This window comes from Talaromyces proteolyticus (assembly GCF_021365285.1).
Source record: "Talaromyces proteolyticus strain PMI_201 chromosome Unknown BGW36scaffold_2, whole genome shotgun sequence".
Lineage (NCBI taxonomy): Eukaryota > Fungi > Ascomycota > Eurotiomycetes > Eurotiales > Trichocomaceae > Talaromyces > Talaromyces proteolyticus.
The window spans coordinates 1,794,228-1,821,237 of NW_025764278.1; the positions used below are offsets into that span (position 1 = coordinate 1,794,228).

The following is a 27,010-nucleotide window of genomic DNA, read 5'->3' on the forward strand; positions in this document are numbered from 1 at the left end:
CTTTTTTCTTCCTTCGTGGTTCGAGGAGACCATTTAGATGTATATCAAATGAGGTAGTTTAAACACAACATATCATGCACAACAGCACGGTCCGTTAACGGGCATATCCAAACCACGGGCGTTTTTGCTTTCCTTTTCATGTGGTTTTATTTTCCGGTTGGGTGTCTGGGACGCCTTGCATAAATTTCCATGAATTCAAATTTCAAACTTGTGTAACTGTACGCACTACAGAGTACGAAAAGCAGGGCATCCATCAATCGGGACTGCGGGAACATCAACTAGCGAATCACATTCTTGGAACCTGGGACTTTGTGGCCCTTCTCCTAAGCGTTGCCCACGGTTCGTTATGCTGGGTTTACGCTACTGCTAGTCGTAAGCAACTAGTAAAACTATGGAGTAGTAGTGTAGACACACAGATATAGCCAGCCAACGTGCTTTGCTTCTTGATTTGAGGCAATCAATTAGTCAAATAAAGCTTATGTTCCGGTTATTGTCCATAGCTTCGTATTTTTGTGGAAATACTGACACGAAAATTGTCAATAAGAAATTCGAGACAAGTTTGCTCAGGGACAAAATTCAGACAAGTATCTTTTTCGGGGCATATTCTTGTCTCCACGAACGGCATATCAGAATATCGCCCGTGAGCGAGTAGTGCAAGCTCCAGTTCTCATTTCTCAAGTGATGTAGTCGCCGTGTCTGCGATTCTCTGGGCGACGACACCGCTGAACCATGCGAATTAATCAGGCAAAGGGTTGATGCGGCGGTTGATGCGGCGGGAATCCCCCCCAGAAATTCAGAATTGTTCTCCTGCGATACCCCCCGGGAATTGTGTTTCATTGGCCTTGCACTCCCTACTAAGTGATATAGTCTAATCGACATCGACAGGAACCGTCCAAGCCGTCGTCGGCCCACCGAGATAGACCGAGATCGTCCGCCGTGCTCATCATTTCCATTAAACGAAAACAACCCTCTTATTACTATTACGGAAATAGTCTCCGTCGAACAGTCTTCCGTGCGAGAGGCAGATACCAGCCCGTATTAGTGAGTGGCGATACTTGAGAAATTTACATAAATAATGCCCTAATTGAACAGCGCGTGTCCATCATGGCGCTATTTTATGATTTGATATTTACAAAATTACCACGGCTCGCTTTGACCTCGTGCTAGTGGGTTAGTAGCCAATTCTGCCTTGTTTCTTTTCTTTTCTTTTCACCAGTGACGTTCCGGCGCCTAATCCTAGTGAAATGACGGAATATTATCGATATGAAAATCTGATCTCGATCTAGTAGACGCCGAGATCATCCAGCAAGTGCCAGGCTCGGAAAATACACAAGACCTTATCGCCGGTAATAACCACGATATTTTCATGTGATTCTATTGTTTTAAAGCTACACAACCAAAGAAGACAAGGAAACTAGCTAACCATTTTTGACTGTAAATATATAATGCTCATTCTTGGGGGTGTGGTGGTGTGGACTTCGGGTTATATTAAGATCAGCGGTTTATCGTGAGGCTACCCACATTAGGGACTCCGGAAGGTGAGAGACTAGGAACTTCGGAAGACTTGAGGCTGGATGGCTTTTGCTTTTCCCCTGACGCCATGTGGAGCGGGCCTTCATCGTGGCGAGCTTCTTTCCACGATTTTGACAATTTGACTTGGACATGTCGATCCTTTGCTGGTTCCAGCCCTTTGGGGCCACAGTTTTTTCCCGAGCAGCTATCGACCGCCTGTTGATCGAACTCAAATTGTTGATGTCATGGTAAACACGAGGTATTTCGGGTTTAGCTTCTACAGTCATCCAACCACGCTGCTGAACACCGACAGCATCCAGCTAGCCATGAATAAATCCATCAACTACTGAATGCACTAGCCAGCCCCGCTTTGATCAGCATGAAAAAGTCGTGCTGATTTAGAGTCGCCATCGCAGATCAGCCTCCAAGAACTGCCCAATCTGGCGTGAGGCTTCAAATTTCCGCTCTCGTCCACGGTGCAGAGCGCTTAAAACCCTTCCAAGTAATATTGGGCGGATCCAGCTCATCAAGCTAAATGCTTTAGCTAGCAGTTTGGACAAAAGCGCCCCTCTACAATCTCGCAAATGTGCCCGCCGCATACGGGAGGGAGAAGCTCCGTACTGGTCGTGTCCTGGTGTATTGTGCCAGAGGTGACCCTATATAATAGAGCACAACTACCATGCGTTGATTGTTCTTTCCTTCTCTCACAGCAGTCACTCTTTCTTCCTATTTACACTTAATCCCACGAGACCCGTTCTCCCGACACTCTTTTACAACCTCGTCTATCAGACAACAATCATATCAAAATGAAGTTCATCTACGCTCTCGCCCTCCTCGCTGGCTCTGCCCTTGCTCTCCCTGCCAGCCCTCCTAACAGTGGCCAAATCGTCTCTGATCTCGGCCCTGAGGTCCAGAAGACCCTGACTGTCACTGGCACCGATGCCAAGGAGCTCCTCGTTGAGCTCTCCCCTGAGGTTGCTGCACTCGTTTCCGGCCTCGGCCTTCCCAGCGTCGGCGTTCCTCTCGGCTCTGTCGTTAAGACTGCCGCCAACGTTGGTGACCTCTTGAAGGACATCAGCCCTGAGGTCAAGAATATCCTTGTCGTCACTGGTCAGGACGGCAGCGCTCTCCTCATCGAACTTGCTCCTTCTGTTGCTGCCCTCGTCGGTGGTCTTCTTCTTCCTCCTCTTGCCGTTCCTGTCGGCACCATCGTCACTACTCTTGGTGACCACGTTAAGCGTGCCGAAGGTACCGGTCAGCTCTTGACCGACCTTGGCAAGCACATTGACGGTGCCCTTACTATCGCCGGCCCTGAGACCACCACTCTGCTCCTCCAGCTCTCTCCCGAACTCACTGCTCTCGTCAGCGGTCTCGGCCTCCCTCCAGTTGGTGCAATTGTCGGCTCCGTCATTGCCTCAGCCAGCTCTGTCGGTGAGCTTCTCACCAAGGTCGGCCACGGCGTTGACGGTCTCCTTGTCACTGTTGAGCACGGTGGCCAGTTCCTCCTTGTCTCTCTGTCGCCTGTCGTTGCCGGTCTGCTCTCCGGTCTGGGTCTCCCTGCTCTCGGTGTCCCCGTCGGCACCATTGTCGACACTGTTGCTGCCAACCTGTAAATGCCGCAATGGTATTCTCTTCCTTCCGCATTAGCGTTTTCTCTACGATAAGGCATGACGTTGCTGACCATGGCTTCAATACCCTTGGATTTTTCTTTTAAGGAGACACGGGATGTTACATTTCGATGTTCACTTTGAACTTTTGAAGATATAATATGTAATGTATATACACGATAGACAAGTCGTTAGAAAGAGACTCTCTTTCGAATATCTTTCAGTCCCGATTCTTTATAGGCTAGCCTTCTAACAACCAGGAATAAATCAAGCAAAGCGTACACTGCTGCAAAAGGTGACTTGACTTTTTTCTTTATCCTATAACGTATATCAATATGTATTTCACCGAATATGCCGAGGAGGTATGTATATAGGCAATATATACTTCGGCGCGGATCAACCGAGTTCCGCAATAAAACACGCACTGGTCCGTGCGAGTGGCTGTGCCCCGCCATGACAAGGATCAGACTGCCTGTCATCACTCATGCTGCAACAGCACCATCAACTGTCGCACGACCAGTGGCCAGCTCTGCGTTCTGACGAATTGACTCTCCGGGACCTACAATCCAGCGACTGCAGCCTGCCGAAGAACGTCTGGCGTCACTTTGTCTCGAATGATATAATCCCACCGCTTGCACTCCGCGCTCACGACCCGTCAACAAGTACTCCTCATTTCGTCACTTAGATCTCCCACTCATAAGCTTCAGCAAGGAAGGGTATAAGAGAAGCACAAAATGCAGTCCATCCCGGACGCTCGCTCTCAGACGTTCGAGGAAATCTACGGCCCCCCGGAGAACTTCCTTGAAATCGAGGTACATAACACCCCCCTCATTCCTATTTTCTTCTTAGATTCTGTATACGTATTAACTGATGCATCAGGTCCGCAACCCCCAAACCCACGGCACATCGCGCTCGATGTACACATCCTACGAAATTGTGTGTCGAACCAACATCCCAGCCTTCAAACTCAAGCATTCAGTTGTGCGCCGCCGATACTCTGACTTTGAATACTTCCGCGACATACTCGAGCGCGAGTCATCGCGTGTGACCATTCCGCCGCTGCCAGGGAAGGTTTTCACAAATCGGTTTAGTGATGATGTGATTGAGCATCGGAGGGAAGGATTGCAGCGGTTTCTGCAGATTGTGGCGGGACATCCGTTGTTGCAGACGGGGAGTAAAGTGCTTGCGAGTTTTATTCAGGGTAAGTTTTTCTTCTCATTGCGTTGGTAAAAGGGAGAAATATACTGTCAGGATGCTGACTCGCCGTTCAATAGACCCGAATTGGGACCGAAACGCATGGTAGATTTGATTTACTCGTCCCTCTTCAAGAAACAAACTGGCAACCCGAGCCGTTTGCTTTCTGGGAACTTTACTTTCATTCCGCCGGCGTTTGTCGCTTTCTATCTCCTCCCTCCCCCTCTCTATTTTATATGCTGGTGTGGCGCCTGTCTTTATTTGCCTAATATCCGTTCAAACAGCTATGTTGGTTTGGTCCTTTTCCATTTCACTGTCATGTTAATTGGTCAGTCTGTTTGACCACGTTTTTGGGCTATGTTTCCTCTTCTTGTCAGTGCATATTCAGCGAATCCCTCATTATTATTGCAACATTTGAGTATTGAACAATATGAAAGTTGACGACTTTGTTTGTTCGAAATATGCCAGTCTGTCCCCTTAAAAAGTAGTGAATAACTAAGTACCCATGAGAATTTGAATCAATGTGTTATTTCGTCTTCAATAGTAATAATGTTGACTTATATTGGATGAATATAATGTATTGACGACATAGTTATCTTTTATTGTGCTGATCGCGGCGTAATCAAAGCTAATATTAATGTAAATATGTATTGAAAAATAGAACCCTCATGAGTTAGTTTAAGCAAGTTCATAAATTACGTTAGATCATCCCAATTCAACGGCGGTAATGTGTTATCCACCCATGTAGTCACAGAAGCAGTAGGGTTGTTACCATTACTTCTATTCCCTGTACTTGTTCCTGGATTTGTGCTTAATACAGACGACGATGCTCCTATAGCAGTATCATCCATGGAAAACGAAAGGCTTCCTCCTGTACTGCTACTATTATTACTCCCTGCGGTACCATTAGCATCCATCAGCATGCCTGGTTGACTCAGCGGCAACGGCGGTAGAAGCGAGTTGGAATGAGACATTGACTCAGTCACAGATGAAGCCGATGCTTCACGTCTCTTTTCGGGGGCAGATTTGGATCGTGGTGGCGGCGGCATTGATGATGCCGATGACGACGACGACGACGACGATGTTGCTGATGCTGGCGGTCGTTTCCGGTGCGATGCAGACAAGGCCGGTGGAGTCATATTTGAGGGAGATTTTGAGTCTACAGACAGAGGTTGCCATGCTTCAATACTCTTCCCACTGACACTACCACCCTCGCGGTACGCACTGGGGAATTTTGTTCGAAATCTGTCCCGCAAATCTGTCGCTTTCCGATGTGAGAGGTTAAGATGTTTGTCCTGCTGGATCAGTGTCCATTGAAAGCCATGGACCGCATAACCTTTGAGTAATGCTTCATCTTCGACAGAAGTAAAGGGACGGCGTGAGCGGCGTTTTGATTTGATAGTGAAATACGGTTCTGGGATACCTAAAGACGACAAAGTGGACTTGGATTTGTGCGACTGGGATAGAGGAGACTTTGATACTGAAAGCGATTGTTTTGGTCTAGTTGTTGGCGACGGTTCGTTTAGTTTAGATGCAGATGATTCAACAGGGTCGACGGGTGCGTTATCTTTTGGGCGTGGGTCAGGAAGGAGGATCTTTCCACCAGCTCCTGAAGAAAGCGATTCGGCATTTATCAATGCATTAGCTAGAGTATCTTGGATTTGCCTCGTTGCTTCGTTAGGATCAGCTGCCCCGTATGCCCAAGGACAGCAGACCCGAAACCGGTCCTTGAGATTGGAGGCGGTGCGCTTGTTAAAGTTCAATTCTGGCTGTTGCAATATTGCTGTCCAATTGCCGATACCGCATTTCACAACACCTTTCAGCAAATCTGTCGTCTCTTGTTCGGTCCATCTGCGAAGATTCTTACGCGAGCGGCCTCGAGTCTTAGGTGACATGGGATCATTAGGTTCGCCAGACTTCGCTTGAGGTGCGTCTAGTGTGGTGGACGGTTCGCCAGGATCGCCTTTCTGGCCAGTAGCTGGATTCAATTCATCGACTGGTTCGTCCAACCTGTTCGAATCGAGAATCTCCTCCAATCTCAACTCTCGTTTGTCTGATTGTTTCTCCAGTTGTCTCTCCGGCGGCATCGATTCGGACTCATTTGCAGCAGGTCTGGACAACATAGGCGGCAAAGACCCAGGTTCAATGGGCGGAAACAGAGCAGCATTTGGCGGTGGCTCGTTAAGCCCATTTAAAATAGCATATGGACCAAAAGGTCGCAGCTTCTTGTCGTTCTGCTGTGTCTGTGGAACAGGGAGCTGAAGGTGTTCGCTAGCAAAGTGATCCCCAGATACATCGAGACGTCGGCGTTTAGCCAGGCCATTTTGGTCAAACACATACGGTAGTTTCTCTACTGCTTGCAGGTTGATGAACGCAGGAAGGATTGTTTTCGGCGGAGGAGGGATATTCGAATCGACATTGAAAGGGCCGAGATCAGCATCTGTCGTGCGAGCAGCGTTCAGGAATTCTTCTAACGTAGGCAGCCTTTCCGGAAGACTAGTTCCACCAGATGTCGTAGTCAAGGCTGCCGTTGTGGCTGTCGTGGATGGAGTGCCAGTGGTGATTTCAGACTTGCTGGGTATTGGCGAATTCAAGATGCGGGTGACCGGCTGGCGTAACGGAGCAATACGCAGGCCTGGAAGCTGCGAAGGCATATCACGAGTTTGGCTGAAGGAAGATTCATCTGGAGGAGAGGAAGAAGAGCCGCCTCCAGGTTTGGTCATTATTGTTTGGGATTATGGTGTTGATTTGGGATCGCTGGGATCGGATCTAGAGGCAGGGTGGCCATCGGAATGCGTGCTGAGCTTAGCGACGGAGGCAAGGCGAGGGAAAAACAAAATCATATCTTTCAAGCACAAATGCCAATTACGATTCTTCTCGTGACAGGCAACAGCAAGAACCCCGTCAATATGGCGGGGAGGGTGTTTAGATGCTGTTGACGGATAGGGAACTTTGCGTGGCCGTGGCGGTCGGGCGAGGGTCGGGCCGGGGCATCTTCTCCGCACTTCAGCATCTCTCTTTCCATACACGCACATCTTGCTGCAGCTCCCTTCCTTCTATCAAGGCAATTTACAGATATCCAGGGTACGGATATTGTACTGCTATTGTGGACGCAGAAAGAAAGAAAGAAACGAACAACGCATTCAAAATGTTGACACTTTTTCCAACATGGCCGTTCATTCTCTTCGCGGTCGTGGAGCCTCTCTCTATGTGAGCATCATACCTGAAAGCTACTCATTAACGCATCTCGACCACGTTTATCAAACGGCTACATTAGCTAACATATTTAAACAGGGTTGGCGGAGTCATTGCTCCCATCTTCGACACAGACAGCTTCATCATCGGCCAAACCTCTCCCTCCAACCCACCTCCTCTTCCACACCATCCGAGTACCCTCGCTCTCAACTATCAACTTGCCAATATCTACGGCCTTGTGGGAATGCTTGTGTTTGGAGTGATTTACGGTACCTCTGAAATCCGCGTCCTTCGAAACTCAGTGCTGGCACTCACAATCGCCGATATTGGACATATATACGCGACATATGCGGCCATGGGCGCAGACGGCTTCTTCGATGTGGCTTCCTGGAGCTGGGTGTCATGGGGAAATATCGGGTTCACCGCGTTCCTGTTTGTAAATCGGGTTGCGTATTTGTTGGGGGCCTTTGGGTCGGGGCCTGACCCGGCTGCGAAGGACAAGAAACGGAAGTAAATATGGCCAATGTTGGGATGAAGTTGGCTACAAGGAAGATAATTACTCGCGTACATATATTGATTGGCACGCTTTCTGGCTATGGCAAGCAATGATATAGTTTGGCTTACTCTAGGGTTTCGGTCTTGAGGTCTAATTGAAGCGAGTCATGTCCTGAAAACGATGTTGGTTTCGGCCGCAGCAAATGAGGCGGTTTCGCGCTATTTGGATGGAGCGGCTGAGTCAAAGCCGTTATTAAGTATCAAGGTATGGATACTGGGAAATATGTACGAAAACTAGACCGCAAAGATTATTCCGAACGGTTGGTACATTCCCAACAAGTCGCACAAAACTGCAAGTGTTGGCCTACAGCATACACACATGATGTTATTGCGGGGACAACAACTATAATAGTATGTATAATAATAACCACGGGCATTTCAATTCTCCGAAAACAAGTGCCCATTTTTGAGTCGGGGAATGCCCAGAGAACTGCTCTTATTACGTAGTAACCAGGTGGCTACCAACTAACCAGCCAGAGTCGTACTCTGAAATTCTCATGGGCCGGCCAAATCCGTGAAAAAGCCGAGGACCCGAGGGAAATACCACCCATTACTGTTATGTCATTTACTAATTCTCTCTCATTATTATTGACTTCAACCTCTAGTGAAAGTAAAGGCATCGGCCATTGGCCATGTTGATCGGCACCTCCCGGATCCAGGTCCTCGGGTCGTACCCCTTGGAGACGCTGACTCTCTGGTGAATGTTCCGTCTTCTCTGCAGGACTTGCGAAGACTCCATCGGTGGGATGGCAGATCGACAAGGACGTACTCTCTGACATGACGACGGCCCCATCTCGGCCACCTAGTGTTTTCTAAGACTGTCGATTGAATGAAGTTCTCGTCGACACCTTCAGAATCATCAATATTCATGACCCTCACCTTCGACTGCTCAACAGCAGCAACAGCAATCATCATAGATTGCTAATACTTCCGAGTGGCAAGCCAATAGTCAGTGAAGAACCGAATTGTGCGTCAGTGGGGCGATTGCAACTCCAGTTTCGCGCATTTATGAGCAGTCAGCAGCGCAGGGGAAGGCGCCCAGAGCCAATGGCAGGGGCGTACGTAGGGGCTAACAGGTGACTTTTCACGATCGATGATCAATCCCAGTAACCGACCTGCTGGGACGCACACTACCTGAACGACCCAGCCAATCCGCGCCCCAGCACGCTCAGACCTCGCATCAGTATTTCAAATGCCTGCGTAACTTATTACTAACTTTATTGCTGTTGCTGGGACCTTAGTATGGAGTACGAAATAGTGCAGACTTCGCAATGACTGCAGGGCTGATGGGAAGGGGTGCTGGAATAGATGAAGAAAACTCTAAAAAACTGAGGCGCACATTCAACACGAGTCCGGAACGTCAATAACATTGGTGAAATTACTTTCTCCGAGTATCTCCATTATATCGAAATCCAATCGCGATTCGTGATCCTTCCTGGTGGCAAAAACAAGCCGCTAAGCCTGTTCCTCGTTTTGTCTCTCACCTGTAATATTGTTCAACGTGTCAATCTTAAAACTCTGACAGGGAAAACAGCAACAATACCATTATCTACATCCTCAAGTCTTCGGAAAAGAGTCTACAGAACGACTGACGCTTGAAGCGAAGTAAAAGAAAATATAAAAACCTTGTTTTCGCCGTTTCCCCCACAAGTTCATATTCTTTTTCTTTTCTTTTCCACAGAGCTTTCTTTCTACAGAACACTCACCGCGCCGGACCCACTGTTTTACGATACTTTTCGTTTCAATAGTATACGCTATTATTGTCAGTTGCCACACGCAATCAGCATACAGCCAGTATCCTTGTAACACTGCATTCTCCTAATACCCTGGACTCTTGGAGGGGCGAATCAACCACAGCCGAGCATAGGCTGCATTCAGCAGGCTCGAAGATCGAATATAGATTGAAAAAAAAAAACAAATTATTCTCTAGCATCTACCGGCACTAAGAACGGACCGTGCCTGAAGCTACCAGCAAATCTATCCCGTGACCCACGGATAGATGGTAATAGACGAGGCGTCAATAGGGACATCCAATCTACATGACTCAGTTTGATGAGTCGGTCTAAACTCGCACCCAAATAGGCATGTCCAGTGACCAAAACAACAGCAGGAATGTGCCTATAAACGGGCAACGTTGCATTATTATCCCTATTCCTCCTACTCATCAGAGAGCTCTAGTGCTTGTGTTAGCCCTCTTAGAAGAGCTTCCTATTTCGGAAGTATGCCGCTCCCGTCCAATGAGGGCAGGCGGCAATCATTAGTCTGGGCTATGATTGACCGGCTTAACGAGCTAATCAGCTTCTATTGTTACTAGGGCCAAGCGGAGATTTTTTCCTTTTTGCTCTCGCAAATCTGATGCATCAGAAAGAAAGCAGCCCAACCTCCAAAGAAACCAGCACAAAGTCGTGGACTGGTTCGGACAATAACCCTTTCTTACACCAATACTCACCCAAAGTCCAGCAGACTAGTAATCCTTGGATCCACTGATTCTCCCTATAATACCAGTACTAATAGTCTGATACTGATAATAATATTACCTCAGCCAGTCAGGTATCAACCGTTGTTGGTTCACGTCATAGTGCTGAGCTGTGTACATATGTGGGAAGCAGGGGATTAGCCACCGACATTTGTTACAAAGTGATGACATCGGACCAAGACATGCATCATCTGTCACATTCCGTTCGGTGTACGCAACGGCGATTGCACAGTCAATAATGAATCCATCTTTCGTGGCGAGGGGTGAATAAATAGACATTACTCAGTAGCGTGGGGTGGAGGCCGTGTGATACTGATGCCACCGAATCCCGAAACACACGGCAATCCCGTCTCTGGGAGGAAAAACGTGGTCCAGTTGTTGAATTCTATTTAGTCTGTTCATTTCCTCCGCTCCGATCCGTTAGTGAGTCTTGGAATATGGGGCTTTCGCTTGTGTCTGAGCCGAAGACAAAAAAGGGCAATAATAATGACGTCCAGTCAGTCGAATCAATGATTATTATCCGGCCGTTGGACACAGTGGACCGATAGTTGCTGAGCGTTGAACTATTGATTATCTGCTCTTTGTTTTGACATCATGCGGTCATGGCTTGCACTCCCGGCCGCAAGAAATGTGTGTCAACGATGACGGGGTGCGACGGCCGTACTCGGAGTAGCTTCGCAATCGAGGACTCTGGCGGTCTACATACCAGCAAGGTCTGCATTCAAGATCCTAGGTTGCTTTTGCTTTGGCTCCAGGCTGACCGCTTCTATGCTCATCGGCGTGTCATAGCAACAACTCTTGGCTCACACCACTGTCTGGATCCAGTTATGGCGCTTACATCCTATCCTATCCTAATCAAGGAGGGGCATTTGATCACGCGTGGTCGATTCAGGTGGTGATTGTGGCACTGTGTAGAATTGCAAAGTTAGATGTCTATAGTATCAGTCAAGGCGAGCGGATACCAGAAACGGCCGTTAGCCTGGCCAACAGCCGGCATACGCACAAAATCCTTAATAATATTTTAGTAACAATAGCAATACGTACTAAGTGGAAGTGCCAAGCAGTTGTGGGAAGTTTGACCCGGCATCTCGGGACTGATGGATCATGGATCAGCTTGATCCTTGATCCTTCTGTCTCTTCCCGGATCGGCAGCATAATTCGCAGTCTAACAAGAAATCAGGAATCCACACTCCACTCCTCACTTTTGGACTTTGACTTTGGCCTTCTCCAATGACTTCTCCGAAAACGCCTTGCTGCTACCTCCGGCCCCCTCCCAAATTAAGGGTTGCTCGCCTATATGATAGACTCCGCTGCAGACCCAACACGTCGGTCCCTGCTAGACCCGCTGGTTCTTTGCAATCAGGCATCGACGCAAGATAAGAGGCGCTCTTGTTTAGACTCGCGCCGTCTATGGTAGGGTAAAGAAAAAAGAAAAGAAAAAGACAGCCCCTCTCGGCTTCGCCAGGAACCACTCTAAGCTTTTTATTGACAACTGCGCGTGGCGAGGCAGGTGTCTGTATGACCGCATCTTACAGCTTGCATCTACATCCTGAAAAGATTCCGTCTTCTCGCCTTCTGTCGTGCCACCTATCTGTACTACGGTTTTCATTCACTCTTGTCTGCAGCGATACGCCAGGTGAATTTAATAACCTAGACCGAACCTGCGCTTCCCCAGGCGACAACATTACAGTGGCGACCGCAATGGGTCTTTTGTCTTCGCCCGAGACATTTCGTTATTAGCCAATTATCGGTTGATCGGATTTTTGAATTTGATTGCAAGGCATCATGACAGCGGCCTCTGCATATGATTCGTGGGGATCAACCTATGACTTCTGGGTAACGCAACCGGCCACCAGCTCGTCTGTAGTAATTAACACTTCGTATCCATCCTCATCCTTTGATACTACCTCTTCCTACCCGTCAGACTTCATAGATGTCATGCCAACAACCATGGCCATGACAACATCACCAGCAACAACATCACAAACGGCGACGACCTCGACACCTGCAACCGGCAATGCGTCCGCACAGGTGCTCTATGACACTGCTGGAACAGTGTCGTCTGCGGCAGCAACTGTCGAAACCGTGCATTCTTCCCTGTCTTATCGACCACTTTTTTCCTCCGCCGATGAGCGGCCACGCTTCCATGCCCCATATCGCTGGTGGGAAGACGAGGCACGTACCGTGCTATGGAGTTTCGACATTCGACAAATCATGCTGGTAATCAGGTTCGGCCTGTTCAATGATGGGAATCAGCCGCGGGCCGCCTTGCAAAGGAGAGACGCCGCGTTCATCGAGAAATTCATTGAAGGTCTATTACAGCCGTACGAGCTGCCTTATCTGCCTGGACTCTCTCATGCTCAGCGAGTAGAGGAGATTTTACGCCGGTGTCAGGCCGTCGAACCTGTCAATGTGCCATGGAGTCGCTTCCCGACGCGGGCTCGTCGAGTTACAGATCCAGCGGCTGTTGCACAGGAAATTGAAGCAGAAAGCCATTCTCAGTTTAAAAGTGTGCCGTTTGAGACTTGGGTGCGATATTCTATGGGATACGCTACCCCAGAGGTGGATTGGTTCCTCCAGCAGCATACGGTATTCTACGTCATTCTATCAACGTACCTCCAGACCTATCCGGACGAGCTGCCCAAGTATCAAGAAGTTGAAAAGGTTTGTCTATGAAGCCTGTGTCGTAGCCGCGTTATTGTTTCATAGTTCTAACACCATATAGATTATGAGGACTAAGAGTCCCTTCGCCCATCGGGCAATCGTACAATGTTTGTCTCAGTTCCAAGACCAAGGCATAGCTGGGATTTCTCAGGCTCGCATGTCTGGTTTTGAATTCATCGCGGGACCGATACAGGGATTGTTTAAAGCATCTAGCTTGGGACTATACAATACCGTCAAACTACTGTCCGTCCTAAGAGTTCGCTTCCAGCAAACATACATCCATGTGCCGCAGATGGACTGGCACAAGAAGCTTGACACCAGGGTTCCCTTATTAGACAGCCTACTAGCATCGCTATCAGCAGCTGATCTAGCTCGATCTCTGACACGTTCTGACGAATCCAAATTCGCCCAACTATCCCGAGACAAGCTCATGAGCGAGGATAACCCTACGGTAGAAGCTCTACACGACCGGTGGTCTATTCTAGCTACATCCGTTTTTGAATGTTGTACTGCACTGCCCGAAATCGTTCCCTATATTCAGCAATGTGCCGAGGTAAGTCAGAATTTCTTTATCTCCTGAGTCTTACCGTTGAACTGCACGTTTCCAAACGATCCGGCCCGGTCCATGTTCATGTTTGTCATCACAATGGTCAACAAACGAATGAATGGCTAACTAGGCCAATCCGCTTTTTGTTATTATAAATATAGATCCTCCATTCGTTACGCAACTATAACTCCACATTGGCGTTAATTCGGGGCCTCCAGCTCGTCAGCATGTCGTGTCTATGGACAACTCTTTCCCCGAATGGCGAGGAATCGATATCGGTGATCTCCCTTACGCCGGTTAACTTGGTGTCGATGTCGGACGCCTCGAATAATTATGCTGCGTACCGATATGCTATGAAGACTACACCGGGAATACCCTTTCTGATGCCGCATGTGGTGGAATACCGCCGGAATGGTGAGGTAGCTTTAGATGAGCTATTTATTACGCCACAGCCTCGACCATAGCACAATAGACCTGCTTTGGTTTGCATGTCTCCCCCCCCCCCCCCCCCCCAAATTTTTCGCTTTTTCCTTTTTCGGATATACCTCTAGCCCATTGACATGTTTCTTATGTGTACGCGTTGTGATATAAATTGCAAAGGGTCGATTTGTTTTGGTTTGCGAACATGGGCATATTTCATTGTTAAGGAGCTGTGTCTTGCGTAACTGTGGCTGCATGTTTCATGCCCTGGTTTCATTGCTTTTCTGTCTTGGATCATGCATTGGCGTACAGTACTACGATCAGGGAATCAGGCTTGGTCAGTAAATTGTTGAAATTTCAGCACATGTCATTGATTTTGATTTTGCGACTTGCAAGCATATCTGCGACATTTTGTTTGTGATATCCATTGGCTGGGATGTTGTTATACATTCCAGATTATTATCGTTGCGATAGAAATCGGCATCATTCAGGTTTTGAAGACTATTGGAATATTGATCACTTCCTGGTCCGAGTTAGATATAGTTTCTACTTCGATCTTGAAATTAAAGATTTCAATGTTTATTTATACAATTAACTATCTACCATGTACATCCGACCACACTAATCTATCCACATGCCCATGTATGTATAAAATTTAACTATCCAGCAATAAGTTTATGGTATTATAATCTTCTGCACTCGGGCACCAGTGCATGCCGAATAAAATGATATCAAGAAGTCCAGGTGTAAATGATGTGTCAATTTTTGGGCGGTTCAGGGTTCGGGTAGAACTGCCTAAGCATTTTTATGTAGATGCATACAATTACTAGTGTTGGACGGGATTTGTGGAGATGATGCTATTAGATGTGTCAATTGGTCATATATACTATTGTCGTGTCAGGATAAAATCAATTTATGTATTGAATTATTTGAAATTGACGACAATCTCTTAGATTGCGAAGCGAAACCTGACAAGATCGTTAACTCGGGGGATATTATGGTGATCGCGCTGTCTTTAGATCTTATATAGTAAATAGCATCATATTGAACTTGGATCTAAACCCTGCTCAAGAGTAAATAATCATTGATACAGGTGTACGATGTGATGCCATGCTTAAAAACTTGACAGAGAAATCAAGTGTACATATGCCTATCAGTCGACAAGCTACAGTTACGTGACTAGGTATATCTCGAATACAGGGAATCTACAGTCAAGAAGCCCATTACCCCAACTGAACAAGAAAGAAATTAATTCCGTCCTAACTATTGAATATTGTCGTGCCACGTTGAACAACACATAGAAACACGTGCGTTCCGTGGTTATGGTATCGTTCATTCGTCAATTGAGTCATTTTTCAACCCATGAATCGACTTGATGTTTTTTCTGCCTGAGATGTGAATTCTCGAGACAGGGTATCTTGTAAAAGGGGTTTTATCTAATTTTTGGTTTTCGTGTTCATCCTACAATACCTACCAGAGCACATTTAGTGACCCTGAGCAATAGCATAGGCACGACGGCGGTCACGCTCCTCAGCGATAGAGAGCTGTTAAATAGAATCAGTAAAGGTTTTACAAAGTCGAAGTGGATATTTGATAACGTACCTTGACACCCTTGCCCTTGGGCAGGGAGATCCATGGCTTATCCTGTCCAATGATGAAGACGTTGCTTTCACGGGTAGCGAAGGTGTTGTCAACAGCGTCCTTGATGTGGACAATGTTGAAACCACCATCGTGGCGCTCACGGTGGGTGATGACACCAACACGACCCATGTTACGACCACCAGTGACCATAGCGATAACACCAGTGTCGAAGCGGATGAAGTCAAGGATCTTGCCAGTGGCAAGGTCGATCTTGACAGTGTCGTTGACCTTGATCACTGGGTCAGGGTAGCGGATGCTATATTACCCTCGCATTAGCACATGTCATGACCAATAGAATTCTTACTCGAAGTTCGTCTCCGTCCTCCGTCGATCAACCAAAGCTTGGTCCAACGACTGAATGACGCGGAACTTCGTGGGAGTTGTGAAAACTCACGTTCTCGCATCGTGCGTAACCAAGAATGGGATCCCGCCCTTGCCGAGCTGAACGCGCTTGACCTTGCCCAGCTTGTATTCGGCCTCTTCCGCCTGGATACGGTGCACGGTGAAGCGACCCTTGGTGTCGTAGATCAGACGGAAGTTCTCGCCAGTCTTCTCGAGGCTGATAACGTCCATGAAGCCAGCAGGGTAGGTTGGGTCGGTGCGGACCTTGCCATCGACCTTGACGAGGCGCTGCATGACGATGGCCTTGGTCTCGCGGCCGTTGAGAGCGTACTTGAGACTAATCACCAGTCAGTTTTCCTTCCCTTTCTTTTGGCCTGTGATGTGCTGGTACGAACCGGTTACGGATGAACACGATCAAAGGCATGCAGTCACGCAGCTTGTGAGGACCGGCAGAGGCGCGGGGAGCGTACGTCCCGGACATTTTGTCCAAGAGCCAGTGCGCAGGAGCGCTCAAGCGCTTTTGGTGCTTCTTTCTGTATATCACAAAACATCGGGTCAGTCATAGTCGAATCGATGATGGGAAATTTTGCGGCGTCTCGAGGCGAAAGAATTTCTAACTGTTCTGACATGCATCGAGAGCGCATCGTCGCAGAGAAGGAAAAAAAGACTTACGGTCCACGGCCCATCTTGACGGTATTGTGTTGTCGACTGTACCTGGGATTGTCGAAGTGTCGCGATGAAAAAAGAAGCTGGAAATCGGAGCACAAGACAAAGCGCAGAACTCGCTAAGCGAGTGGGCCGTGTGGGCTGCCTTAGTCCCCATTGGGGGTTGCTTAGGGCGAGCTCTGATCACGTGGATGGCCATTATCTTGGCATTTATATTTACTGCCGGCAGTCACCGCCTATTTTCTACTGCTGAAAAAGGGTATGTGATCGATTGCTCTATGTAGATATGTACGATGCCCAACTTTTAGATGTATCCTTTGATGACAGCCAACTCTGCGTTCATGGTGGATGAGCCTGCAGCACCTATCACTGTATTATGCGAGAGACAGGCGAAGCGAATATCAAAATGCCCGCCTGGGTTTCCTTCTCGCACACGGCCGACGCTCACTGCGTATCCATTGGAGAGGTTGCGGTCAAGCCTAGGCTGAGGTCGGTCGGGCTCGTCGAATACAACAATGGCTTGCTCTGGGGCAGAATGAGCACCCAGTTTCTGGGCCTCAGACTTGTATTCGCGTAGCGCTTGCTTGACTTGCTCGGCACTGGGAGGAGGCCTATTCTTGAAGCGCATAGACACAAATGCCATGTGGCCGTCCGTAACGCCAACCCTCGTGCAAGTAGCACCAACTCGTAGACCGGCTTGCTCCTCACACGCCGTGGCTCCGCTATTGAGTGTTCCGAGAATCTTTTGTGCCTCTGACTCTAGCTTGTCTTCCTCGCCGCTAATGAACGGAATGACATTGTCTAACACGTCCATGGAAGGAACACCTGGGTAGCCGCCACCGGAAACAGCTTGTTCTGTAAAGATCTCGACCTCCTCCACGGGACCGAACTTGGCTTGGATGGCCGCAAATGGTATGACAATGCCGATCACCGCGCAGTTTGAGTTACAAACAAGAAAGCCCTTCTTCAAGCCAAATTCTTTTCGTTGATGCGGGATCAGGGCTAAATGCGACGGGTTGACCGTCGGCACAACCAGGGGAACCAATGGGTGCTTGCGGTAATTCTTCGCATTCGAAAAGATTGGGATTTCGGCCTTGATGAATTGCATCTCTATCATTATACAGTGTTAGAAAAATGCGCATATGAAAAGTACTTGCATGTGCACCATACCAACGTCACCAGCAACATCGCTGTCCAGCCCAGAAAATACGAGGTCGCAATCGGTGAAGTTCTCGGCTGTGCAATCTTGAACTACCAGCTCAGCGATTTTTTTTGACATGGGGCTGGCTTGTTTCCATTTCACGGCATCTTTGTACTTCTTGCCGGCGGAGCGAGACGAGGCGCCGACTTTGTGCAGAACGAGGAAGGGGTGGTCGGCGAGGAGAAGGATAAATCGTTGACCGACTGAACCTGTGGCTCCGAGGACACCTTCTCATATTCAATATGGATTATGTGAGAGGGAATTTAGGTATATAGACGAACCGCACTTCTTCACAGTCTGGGACGACATGCCGCAGGCCGCGCTAATTGATTTTCTTTGTGTTCTCCTTCGATTAATCTGCAGCTCCTGCCAGTAAGTACACCTTCAGAGTAATATAATCCATATGAAAAGGAATTGATTTGATAGTAAAAAAATGGGGCGTGGTGAACAACAGCAAACCTGAAGAGTCACACTTATCGCCGGAGCCGGAGCTACATAACAGCAGGTAGGAGAACAGTAAAAACACATTCAACTGAGCGTAATCAAGACTTACCAAGCAGAAAACGTTTCTTTGCCAAGCAACCTGTAGCAATTGATGAGAAAAGCAAGATAGAGAGAGATTTGTAGCTTGGGTGAGATTGATGTTCTTGCGACAAAAAAGTTTGGACCTCCGCGGGACTGCGATATCGCACTGCGGGGTGTTCAGTGATGTGACTGGATGCAGACCCCCGCTCACGCCACAGTTGACTCATGCAAGATCATCCCATATAATTATGGAATATCTCTGGATTAAACTCAATATGAATGAAGCATAATATATTCATTACAAATATGTACATGAACCATCTTTTTATATGCAACCAAAAATTTCACTATCCTAGTCCTTCTTCTGTGCGCCAGCTAAACGACCTGACTCGAGATCGGTTATACTTGTAGGTTTACTGTCTGTTGAATAGTCGAAAATCTTGCCTGGATTCATCAGCCAGTGGGGATCCAGAGCCCGCTTGATGTTTCTCATGACATTGATAGTGTCTGGTCCTAGCTCGCTCACGAGGGATTCCTTCTTTCCTAGCCCGATACCGTGCTCACCCTAAAAGCAAAGTCAGCTACTAGACCAACATGATACATGAAATTATAGGCGTAGTAGCCTTACTGTGCAGGATCCCTCCATTTCAAGAGCACGGTTTACCATGTTATGGACGACAGTCTCAACTCGTGCTCTCTCATCCGGGTCCTTTCGATTGTACATGATGCTGGTATGGAAATTGCCATCGCCGATATGCCCCAGTAGACTAGCGAAAATCTTCAAATCATCGAGTTCCTCCTTTGACTTTTCTGCGTTCATTTGATTAGTCTGATCCGTCGTATGTAAAGCCTCCAACGGGCATACCTATAATGTCAGGCAGTCGAGAAATGGGCACTGCGACATCTGTAGACCAAACTTCAGACCCCTCTTTGCGCAATGAAAGCATACTCCATAAGGACTCCTTGCGCGCAGACCATAGCACATGACCTTCTTGCTCATTCTTGGCGAATTCAAAGGATGTTGATTTATTATTCTTCACGATTTCCTTCGTTATCCTTATACTGTCCTCGATTTGAGCTTTGGTACCGGAAAACTTGAAGAAAAGTGTGGGTAGCTCTTTCCAGACACGGCCGGTACCTCCAGCACGGTTGATGACATTCATTTGCACATCATCCATGATCTCCATGGACTGCACAGGAACCGCCCTGCGGGTTACCTGCATAGCTGCCGACGCGGCATCTCGAATTGAAGGGAAAGTCACAATACCTACACGCATTTGCTCCGGGGAAGGTGCGAGTTTGAGGGTAATCTCGGTGACAATTCCTAGAGTCCCTTCCGACCCAACAAACATACCCGTCAGGTTGTATCCAGCTGAAGTCTTGCGAGGACGTCTCCGCGTCTTGATAATCTGGCCATCCGCCAAGACAACCGTCAAATTGACTACCCAATCCTTCATCGTGCCGTAGCGGACTGCATTCGTGCCGCTGCAGTTGGTACCGACCATACCGCCAATCTTGGCCGACGGGCCAGGGTCTACTGGAAAGAAGAGACCGGTGTTCTCCAGCTCCTTGTTAAGGTGCATCCATTGTATCGACGGCTGGACAACAACGTCCAAATCGTTCTCGTGTACCTCCAGAATGCGATCCATAAAGGCAAAATCGATCGTCATGCCACCGTAAGGCGCAGAGAAGTTGGCCTCCAAGCTTGATCCGCCAGAATATGGCACCATGGGCATTCGGTATTTGTGGCATACTTTGGCAATCTTAGAAACCTCTTCGGTAGTTTTGGGGTATGCAATTGCGACGGGGAGCCGGTCTGCGTTCACGGACGACCATTCAGAGTAGCCGTGGTCGTGAAGGTCGTCGTCATCGGTGCTAATAGCGTCTTCGCCGAGATCTGTACGCAATTCTGCAATGGCCTGGTTATAACGCGTCAATTTCACCGGTCGCTATTATGGCTCGAATCCAAGCGTACCTTTTCAAACTGCTTGATATCTCCATACCGTGGGGCTTCTTTTGCTTGCGCTGTTGACGATAGAGATCCCCGCGTGCTGGCGAATGCGTAAGCACCAGAGCTTGCCGCAACAGCTAGAACCAGAGCACGGCTGGTTGTCCAAAAGGCCTTGGTGCTAGAAGCAGCATCAGATGCAGGGCCTGCACCACTACTGCTGTTGGTGCTGTTCCATCGTCGTGGAGAAGAGGAAGGTGTCCGCCGGTAGAAACCAGGGCGGAATTGGCTCCGGCATGGTGTGGAGAAGCTCCGGAGAGGCAGAGACGCTTTCATGTCGCGCGCTCTTCGTAGTCGACAATGTACTCAATGCTGTCTCGATCGAAGACTGGCCTTTTTTCTCTATGCAGGAAAAAATGAGCAATTAATAGCGCAGAGGGTACTTCTTGTATGATGGGTTAGCGTGCTTCACCAGAATTGTGTTTCGGCATCGCGTGGGATGCAGTGCGACAGTCGGCCGAGAAGCCGAGTTGAGGGTCGAAGAAGTCTTCAATCTTTTCATTCTTCTCCATCTGCCCGGAACCGAGCGTGCGAGTTAGCCGGAGAATTGATACTCTGGCTGCAGATAGAACGGGGTCTTCTGTGATAGCTGAGGATTTGTTGTGCTGGAGAGATATGAGGTCATGCATCTTTAGGATGAGCTTCATCGAATGACCCCCACTCCATGCAGGGGTGAAACAAAGATACAATATGATCGTATACAACAGGCAACATTTGCCATTTACGCTGAGTCAGATCGAAGAAATACCTATGGCCCTAAGTTAGGAGAATCGCAATTGTTGTTGTTGAGGTATTTTAGTTGATGACGCAATGATGGTAGGACCTCATATTTCATTTGATATCTATGATCTATCTGTATACTAGCTACATATTTATGTATTTGAACAGTTTACACCTTTGTGAAGTCATCGTCAAAGTACCATACTGGATCTCCATTAACTTGCAATTCGGTATGAGTATATCCATTGCCCATGAATTGAAACCTGTTTTTCGTTCGATACCCAAGTTCGAAGTCCTCCCAACGCACATGCTTCAACACCTCAAAGAAATGAAGTCGACTCCCGGGATAGATGGCAGTGACAGGGCCATGGACCTTGCCGTTTTTGAACCAAGACCGACACGCTTTCAGGTTATTAACTTCGTGACACGAGTTGGTGTCCTGCGAGAGACTTACCGGATGACCAAACAAGTCTTTTCATCAATTCGTGGGTATGGTTATATAGGTCTTTGATTGCTTCCTCCTTTGGTTCAAACGACTTGATGTTTTCTCTCTGAACCTTTTCGATAACTGCAAAGATGTATCGTGTATACCACTCTAGGACCGGGATGATTGAGCCGTGACTGGCTGGGCCATTGGGACCAATCATGACTGCAATTTAATCATTAGTTCAGCTTCAAAGAGTTCACAAAAAGGGAATGAAAAGAAGTAACATACGGAATAGATTAGGAAAGTTCTTCGCCATGATACCCATGTATCCGACAGGAAATTCACCAAACTGAGATTTGATATCTCGCCCACCCCGACCAATGACATTGAAATGGGGTGTAAAAGACGTGTCAAAGCCGGTAGCACATATGATTACATCTACCTCATGCTCAACGCCGGATTCATCAACAATACCATTTTCTGTAAACCGTACCACGGATTCGCAAACAACATCTACATTCTTTGCTGTTAAGGACCTAAGATACCCCGAGCCCGGTGTCATCCGGCGACAACCCAACGCAAATTCAGGAATAAGTTTCTTAGCTAGGCGGTCGTCGCCTCCTAGTTGCTCAGTCATCTGGGCGCTCACTTCTTGACGGGATTGTTTCTGATCTTCGCTGCTCAACTGCATCAAAGTGAAACGTCGATTCAGCTCTCCCTCGATGTCACGACAATACTGGGTATAACCTTCCGGGTCATTTTCAAATTTCTTCATCTGCTCTGAGGAATATTTGAAATTGGAACCACCAGGCCCGGCATACTTGGATGCGAAACCTGATGTGATCCAGACTGGAGATCTCAAAAATGCCACTAAATGCTTTACCTTGGGTTGAATTGACGGAATGATTTGGACAGCGGAAGAGCCACCACCGACGACAGCAACTTTCTTTCCAGTGAGATCGTAGGACTTGTCCCAGGTGGCACTGTGCATCAGCTTCCCCTTGAATAGCTGTAAGCCAGGGATATTCGGATATTTCCAAGAATTCAAATTTCCACAAGCGCTGATCAAGATGTCACACCAATCGTTGGACTGTGAACCATCTGGATGCAGAACACTAACATTCCATGTTCCTCTGTCTTCATTCCAAGTCACTGTTTTTACTGTTGTATTGAATTCGATATACTTTTCGAGATCATACTTTCTGGAGACATCTTTGAAATACTTCCATATTTCTTCCGACGACGAGTAATAATGGGACCAGTTAGGGTTCCTCGCCCAAGTGAACTGATAGCTATGACTAGGAATGTCACAAGTGCACCCAGGGTAGCGGTTTTCAAGCCATGTTCCTCCGATATCTGAGTTCTTCTCGTATATCTGCAGAACAACGTTGTCCAAGAGACGGTCTGCCTTGTAGGCAAGCTGCAGTCCAGATGCACCTGCTCCGACACAGATTACTCGTAGCTGTCTCTTGGTATACAAGGGATGCTCAGTGATGCGATATTCGCCAAAGTCTTGGTTGTACCAGTCATTTTCGTGGGCATCATCAGTTTCTAGAGACATGATGATTTTTGCGAAGGTGCGTGGTGTATAATTTCTATGTATAGCTGAATTTTATATTTGACGAGGTGTTAACATGATTTTAAGCTGCTAAGAAATATCTTTCGCGTCTTATTATTTATCACGAAGCGATCCTCAGCTTAACGCGGTATACCTCGGCCCTAGGGACAAAAGCCTTCAATTGCATAAAACGTGATGCCTGCACAATTCTAGTATACGCACGAAGAGAAACCACGCCGTTACGAACCTAGAAGAATGTCGTGTGTATACCAGGCCATGAGTATCCCCATGACTCTTGGCGGCTTCGCAACCCTAATTCGCCCCGGGACGCCAGACAGCAATATACTAAAAACAACATCCCGCAATACCCGCTGCTTCTTTGTGCTTCAAACTTTAAATCAGAATGAGGGGAAGATGAAGATAACACGACCCCGGTTAATCTCCAATCTATTCTCCAATCTATTCTCCAATCTATTCTCCACTTCCCCGCCTATATGCGCTCGGACGGGGAAACAAAGAAACTGCGCCTCGAACACAGGTTAGCCTTCCGATTCGTGCTTGCTTGTGCACTGATCCTTTTCCCTCGTGCAGCCGTGCCGATGAGCCGATGCAATCTGTTTTTATGACCCAAATAGCTGCTCGAGTCCTCTTCGGTGCGGATTGTATTTTCGATCCTTTCCAACGTCAGCGAATTTGGGTTCCTTATTCATTATTATCGAAAGCGGGGATTGTCCATGGCTGAGCCGAGATCTAGTTCAAAGCGCTTGCGTACGCGAAGAGCCTGCATTCCTTGCTCCAGCCGAAAGAGAAAATGCAACGGGGCTTATCCGTGTGACACTTGCAATGGATATGGCTATCTCTGTAGTTATCGCCAAAGCCGCCGTTTCCCGGTCGCCCCCACCAGTAATAACAACACAGCTTGGGATGAGAATGACTCCCTAGCCGATGTGCCAGAGGAGCAATATGCCCGACAGGCTAATAGGGCCAAGAGCTCTCTCGAGGCTAAGGCGTCGATGACAGACCTTATACAAGGTTGCAGACAGAGTAACAGCAATACTGGCAACAATAATGTCACATTCGTTGAGCCACCAGCCCGATACATCGGGAGACACTCTCTCGAAGCCTTCCCTCGATATCTTGGACTGCAGCTACAGTCTGATATTTTACCGCAGATGCAGCCCTATGTGTGGAATCTCCATGCCAGAGAACAATCGCCATGCCGCGTGGGGGATACAATATGCTCAATGGTGACTTTGGCAAGGGCAAAAAATTATCTTCAGTCTTTCTTCGCTGCGAAATTTCCGATCTGCGGATGCATGGACTTTGAATCCTTGATAGATCGCACGGAGAATCATTTTATGGGTAATTCCCAAGGACTTTCGTTTGAAGCCCTGGTCGGTGGTATCATTGGAATGTCATCTATCCTCACAATTTCAAGTAATTCCCAGTCCGAGAGCCAAATTGTCCGACACGCCGAAGCCATTTTGTCAGATCAGGCTACCCTTAGTGAACCGAATGTTGACCTTCTGGCTGCTTTGTTTCTTCGCGCTTTATATCTTCGGGCCACAGCAACACCACATATCACTTGGTTTGCCAGCTGCACTACCATGCACATGGCGGAGTCACTCGGCCTGCATAAAGAAATCGGATTCGACCAGCATAGTGGAATGTGGAATGCCGAATCCTGCAGCTATTTATTTTGGGTGGTCTGTGCTGGAAACAGACTGATATCTCATGAAATGGGACGCACTCCCGTCATTCTGCTTGGAGTGACTAGACAATTCCCATTTGCACCCACAGACAAGAGCAATGCCGCAATGCTAGCGCATCTAGGCTGTAAACTGCCGCTAACGGATGGAACAGTCGGCTCTGAGAGTGACTTGAATCACCTGACAGATCTATTGGATGCTGCGAGAACCGACACCACAGGGGAACATCCATATCTAACTTTGCTCAAGGCAGATGTATGTTTCTGCCTATATCGGCGTATTCGGGTCAACAGCGAACTCAATCTTATCTCACGGAGCCAGACTCAACAGATCGTCTCCATTGGAAAAGCCGCCGTACAAGCAGCTACCGTTCTCGCTCAAAAGGGTCAAGCATGGTGGAATATGCTAAATACACTATTCCAGTGGTGCTGTGTTTTGATTTCGCTCGACTCGATTGACGCACTCAGTGATTTGCACTTTACTCTCCAGACTATTAATTTGATCAAGGATCGTTATCCCAGCAAAACGATTAGGGAGGCATTGTTAGTGCTCCAGCTTTTGATACGTGCCATGAAGCAGAAAAAAGAAAAAGAGGTGACATATCTTACAATTCTTGAATATTTGGAACCCGCTGTACCTTCAGTGCCAGTCACAATGGCTGACCTGACTACTTCGCAATCCAGCACTGACTTTACGTTTGATTTGAGAGCGTGGGGTCCTGAAGATCTGGACTGGGTACTTTCCGAAGCACCACTAGTTCACTAATAAGCTCGTATCATTTGAATGCAAAATGACTCTTTGGACTGTTCCCCTCAGAGGTAATCGCTTCATGAGTTGGAAATAATTACTGTATGTGTTTCTGTGTATTCTTACAATTGCATCATATTATGTAAGAAAACAATGCATATTATATTATTTGAAAATCGATCAACACCACAGCACTTGACGGGTATTTGAGCTAAGCAGCGATTTCAGAAGGAAATTCAACCCGCAAAACCTTTGCATCCCTAAAGACTCCCTCATACGGATTCATATGTCCGCCATCAGTCAGAAAATATGCCACACGGCCATAATCCTTGGACTGGTGACTCCACGCACCGGCTGTAGGACCCAACAACTTTAGAGTGAGCGGATTCCCAATGCAATTCTGTCTCACTCCAGTCTTGAGATGGATCTTCTCGATACTATTCTGTCGGTGAGTGGTGACGTACGCGACATTGGCCCTCTCGTCAATGATAAAGTCATCCGCCCACATCCAGCGGTCAGTAACCTCGACGGGATCACCAAGTGGCCCCAAAGTAGCTGGGTCAACTTGAACTCGCCCGAAGATAGTTTGCGCTGTGTTGGTAAAGTATACTTGGTAGAGGCGGGAATGGTACTTGACCCCGTTTATGCCGGGAACATCGATCGTCCTGGGGTTTTTACCACGGCCCATCATGTCATGTTTATACCACACCTGGACGGAAGGAGGCGTAGAATCGATTTCTGGAACATCCACACGCCATATAAGACCAGCCCAGGAGTCGGCGAGTAAGAGGACAGATGGAGACAAGGCACAAGAACCATTCAACCCAAGGGCTTCGGGAGGGAATGTAAGTGCAAGCACTGGTTCTGGAAGATCACCGGTGAAATTGCGCATGTCTAGCTTGTAGAGACGTGCTGGATTGCCTTCCAACTTTCCACGCATGATTGAAACCGTGGAAATATAGAAAACATCAGGGGTTGCTTCAACAATTCCGGTGGGATAGTCTTTGAACGTGTACATTAACCGAGGCTTTACTTCACTCTGACCTGGATTGGGCAAATAGTAAAGCTCCCTTTGATTATAGGCTGTAATGATGATTGAACCATCGTGGCGAACGACAATATTTTCGAGGAGATAACGAGGGGGGAAGGTTGCGATTTCAGTTGCCGTAGTTTGCTCCATGGGAGGCAAATAATATCTATATCGATTGATAAGATGTAAGTTTTGAATGCTGGATTTGTTTTAGTTGTTTCTTTTTGCAACCTTGGGTATCAACGAATTTTAAATGTTGATTTCTA

General features: G+C 47.7%; 11 protein-coding genes across 11 annotated transcripts; 5 read left to right on the forward strand and 6 right to left on the reverse strand.

Moving 5' to 3' along the window:
* Nucleotides 1–2,318: 2,318 nt before the first annotated feature.
* On the forward strand, nucleotides 2,319–3,125 carry BGW36DRAFT_355112 (uncharacterized protein; the record flags this gene model as incomplete). Its single annotated transcript, XM_046213608.1, has 1 exon — nucleotides 2,319–3,125. The coding sequence occupies one exon, from the start codon at nucleotides 2,319–2,321 to the stop codon at nucleotides 3,123–3,125; it is 807 nt and encodes a 268-aa protein (XP_046076722.1).
* A 728-nt stretch (nucleotides 3,126–3,853) lies between these two features.
* On the forward strand, nucleotides 3,854–4,422 carry BGW36DRAFT_393957 (putative sorting nexin Snx3; the record flags this gene model as incomplete). The annotated part of the gene is made up of 3 exons (XM_046217865.1): nucleotides 3,854–3,931; nucleotides 3,999–4,320; nucleotides 4,394–4,422. The coding sequence occupies 3 exons, from the start codon at nucleotides 3,854–3,856 to the stop codon at nucleotides 4,420–4,422; spliced, it is 429 nt and encodes a 142-aa protein (XP_046076723.1).
* A 586-nt stretch (nucleotides 4,423–5,008) lies between these two features.
* BGW36DRAFT_423257 (uncharacterized protein) lies at nucleotides 5,009–7,036 on the reverse strand (the record flags this gene model as incomplete). The annotated part of the gene is made up of 1 exon (XM_046219812.1): nucleotides 5,009–7,036. One exon carries the CDS (start codon nucleotides 7,034–7,036, stop codon nucleotides 5,009–5,011), a length of 2,028 nt encoding a protein of 675 aa, XP_046076724.1.
* Nucleotides 7,037–7,461: 425 nt separating this feature from the next.
* BGW36DRAFT_288722 (uncharacterized protein) lies at nucleotides 7,462–8,022 on the forward strand (the record flags this gene model as incomplete). The annotated part of the gene is made up of 2 exons (XM_046210606.1): nucleotides 7,462–7,523; nucleotides 7,608–8,022. The coding sequence occupies 2 exons, from the start codon at nucleotides 7,462–7,464 to the stop codon at nucleotides 8,020–8,022; spliced, it is 477 nt and encodes a 158-aa protein (XP_046076725.1).
* A 4,473-nt stretch (nucleotides 8,023–12,495) lies between these two features.
* Nucleotides 12,496–14,214, forward strand: BGW36DRAFT_287136 (uncharacterized protein; the record flags this gene model as incomplete). The annotated part of the gene is made up of 3 exons (XM_046210483.1): nucleotides 12,496–13,203; nucleotides 13,265–13,756; nucleotides 13,912–14,214. 3 exons carry the CDS (start codon nucleotides 12,496–12,498, stop codon nucleotides 14,212–14,214), a joined length of 1,503 nt encoding a protein of 500 aa, XP_046076726.1.
* A 1,174-nt stretch (nucleotides 14,215–15,388) lies between these two features.
* BGW36DRAFT_444147 (putative 40S ribosomal protein S4) lies at nucleotides 15,389–16,839 on the reverse strand (the record flags this gene model as incomplete). The annotated part of the gene is made up of 5 exons (XM_046221635.1): nucleotides 15,389–15,714; nucleotides 15,773–16,067; nucleotides 16,206–16,490; nucleotides 16,549–16,686; nucleotides 16,826–16,839. The coding sequence occupies 5 exons, from the start codon at nucleotides 16,837–16,839 to the stop codon at nucleotides 15,655–15,657; spliced, it is 792 nt and encodes a 263-aa protein (XP_046076727.1). The 3' UTR covers nucleotides 15,389–15,654.
* A 230-nt stretch (nucleotides 16,840–17,069) lies between these two features.
* On the reverse strand, nucleotides 17,070–18,670 carry BGW36DRAFT_369843 (aspartate-semialdehyde dehydrogenase). The gene is made up of 4 exons (XM_046215174.1): nucleotides 18,574–18,670; nucleotides 18,302–18,383; nucleotides 17,990–18,247; nucleotides 17,070–17,929 (listed from the first exon to the last, which is right to left on the reverse strand). The coding sequence occupies exons 2-4, from the start codon at nucleotides 18,327–18,329 to the stop codon at nucleotides 17,124–17,126; spliced, it is 1,092 nt and encodes a 363-aa protein (XP_046076728.1). The 5' UTR covers nucleotides 18,330–18,383; nucleotides 18,574–18,670; the 3' UTR covers nucleotides 17,070–17,123.
* Nucleotides 18,671–18,808: 138 nt separating this feature from the next.
* BGW36DRAFT_90731 (oxidoreductase, FAD-binding protein) lies at nucleotides 18,809–21,113 on the reverse strand. The gene is made up of 4 exons (XM_046222694.1): nucleotides 20,521–21,113; nucleotides 19,411–20,464; nucleotides 19,174–19,355; nucleotides 18,809–19,110 (listed from the first exon to the last, which is right to left on the reverse strand). Exons 1-4 carry the CDS (start codon nucleotides 20,827–20,829, stop codon nucleotides 18,898–18,900), a joined length of 1,758 nt encoding a protein of 585 aa, XP_046076729.1. The 5' UTR covers nucleotides 20,830–21,113; the 3' UTR covers nucleotides 18,809–18,897.
* A 329-nt stretch (nucleotides 21,114–21,442) lies between these two features.
* On the reverse strand, nucleotides 21,443–23,261 carry BGW36DRAFT_423263 (cyclohexanone monooxygenase; the record flags this gene model as incomplete). Its single annotated transcript, XM_046219813.1, has 3 exons — nucleotides 21,443–21,675; nucleotides 21,728–21,922; nucleotides 21,989–23,261. The coding sequence occupies 3 exons, from the start codon at nucleotides 23,259–23,261 to the stop codon at nucleotides 21,443–21,445; spliced, it is 1,701 nt and encodes a 566-aa protein (XP_046076730.1).
* Nucleotides 23,262–23,992: 731 nt separating this feature from the next.
* On the forward strand, nucleotides 23,993–25,896 carry BGW36DRAFT_334627 (uncharacterized protein; the record flags this gene model as incomplete). The annotated part of the gene is made up of 2 exons (XM_046212914.1): nucleotides 23,993–24,140; nucleotides 24,213–25,896. 2 exons carry the CDS (start codon nucleotides 23,993–23,995, stop codon nucleotides 25,730–25,732), a joined length of 1,668 nt encoding a protein of 555 aa, XP_046076731.1. The 3' UTR covers nucleotides 25,733–25,896.
* A 29-nt stretch (nucleotides 25,897–25,925) lies between these two features.
* BGW36DRAFT_355122 (uncharacterized protein) lies at nucleotides 25,926–26,894 on the reverse strand (the record flags this gene model as incomplete). Its single annotated transcript, XM_046213609.1, has 1 exon — nucleotides 25,926–26,894. The coding sequence occupies one exon, from the start codon at nucleotides 26,892–26,894 to the stop codon at nucleotides 25,926–25,928; it is 969 nt and encodes a 322-aa protein (XP_046076732.1).
* Between the last annotated feature and the right edge of the window lie 116 nt (nucleotides 26,895–27,010).

Bases quoted from the DNA above. Each gene is read 5' to 3' on its own strand.
- BGW36DRAFT_369843 (XM_046215174.1), bottom strand. From the start codon at position 18,329: ATGTCGTCCCAGACTGTGAAGAAGTGCG. The intron at 18,248-18,301 runs GTTCGTCTATAT...GAATATGAGAAG, and splicing joins CCAGACTGTGAAGAAGTGCG to GTGTCCTCGGAGCCACAGGT. The intron at 17,930-17,989 runs GTATGGTGCACA...GTATAATGATAG, and splicing joins CGATGTTGCTGGTGACGTTG to AGATGCAATTCATCAAGGCC.
- BGW36DRAFT_90731 (XM_046222694.1), bottom strand. From the start codon at position 20,829: ATGAAAGCGTCTCTGCCTCTCCGGAGCTTCTCCACACCATGCCGGAGC. The intron at 20,465-20,520 runs GTACGCTTGGAT...CGTTATAACCAG, and splicing joins ATATCAAGCAGTTTGAAAAG to GCCATTGCAGAATTGCGTAC. The intron at 19,356-19,410 runs GTATGCCCGTTG...AAATGAACGCAG, and splicing joins TCGACTGCCTGACATTATAG to AAAAGTCAAAGGAGGAACTC.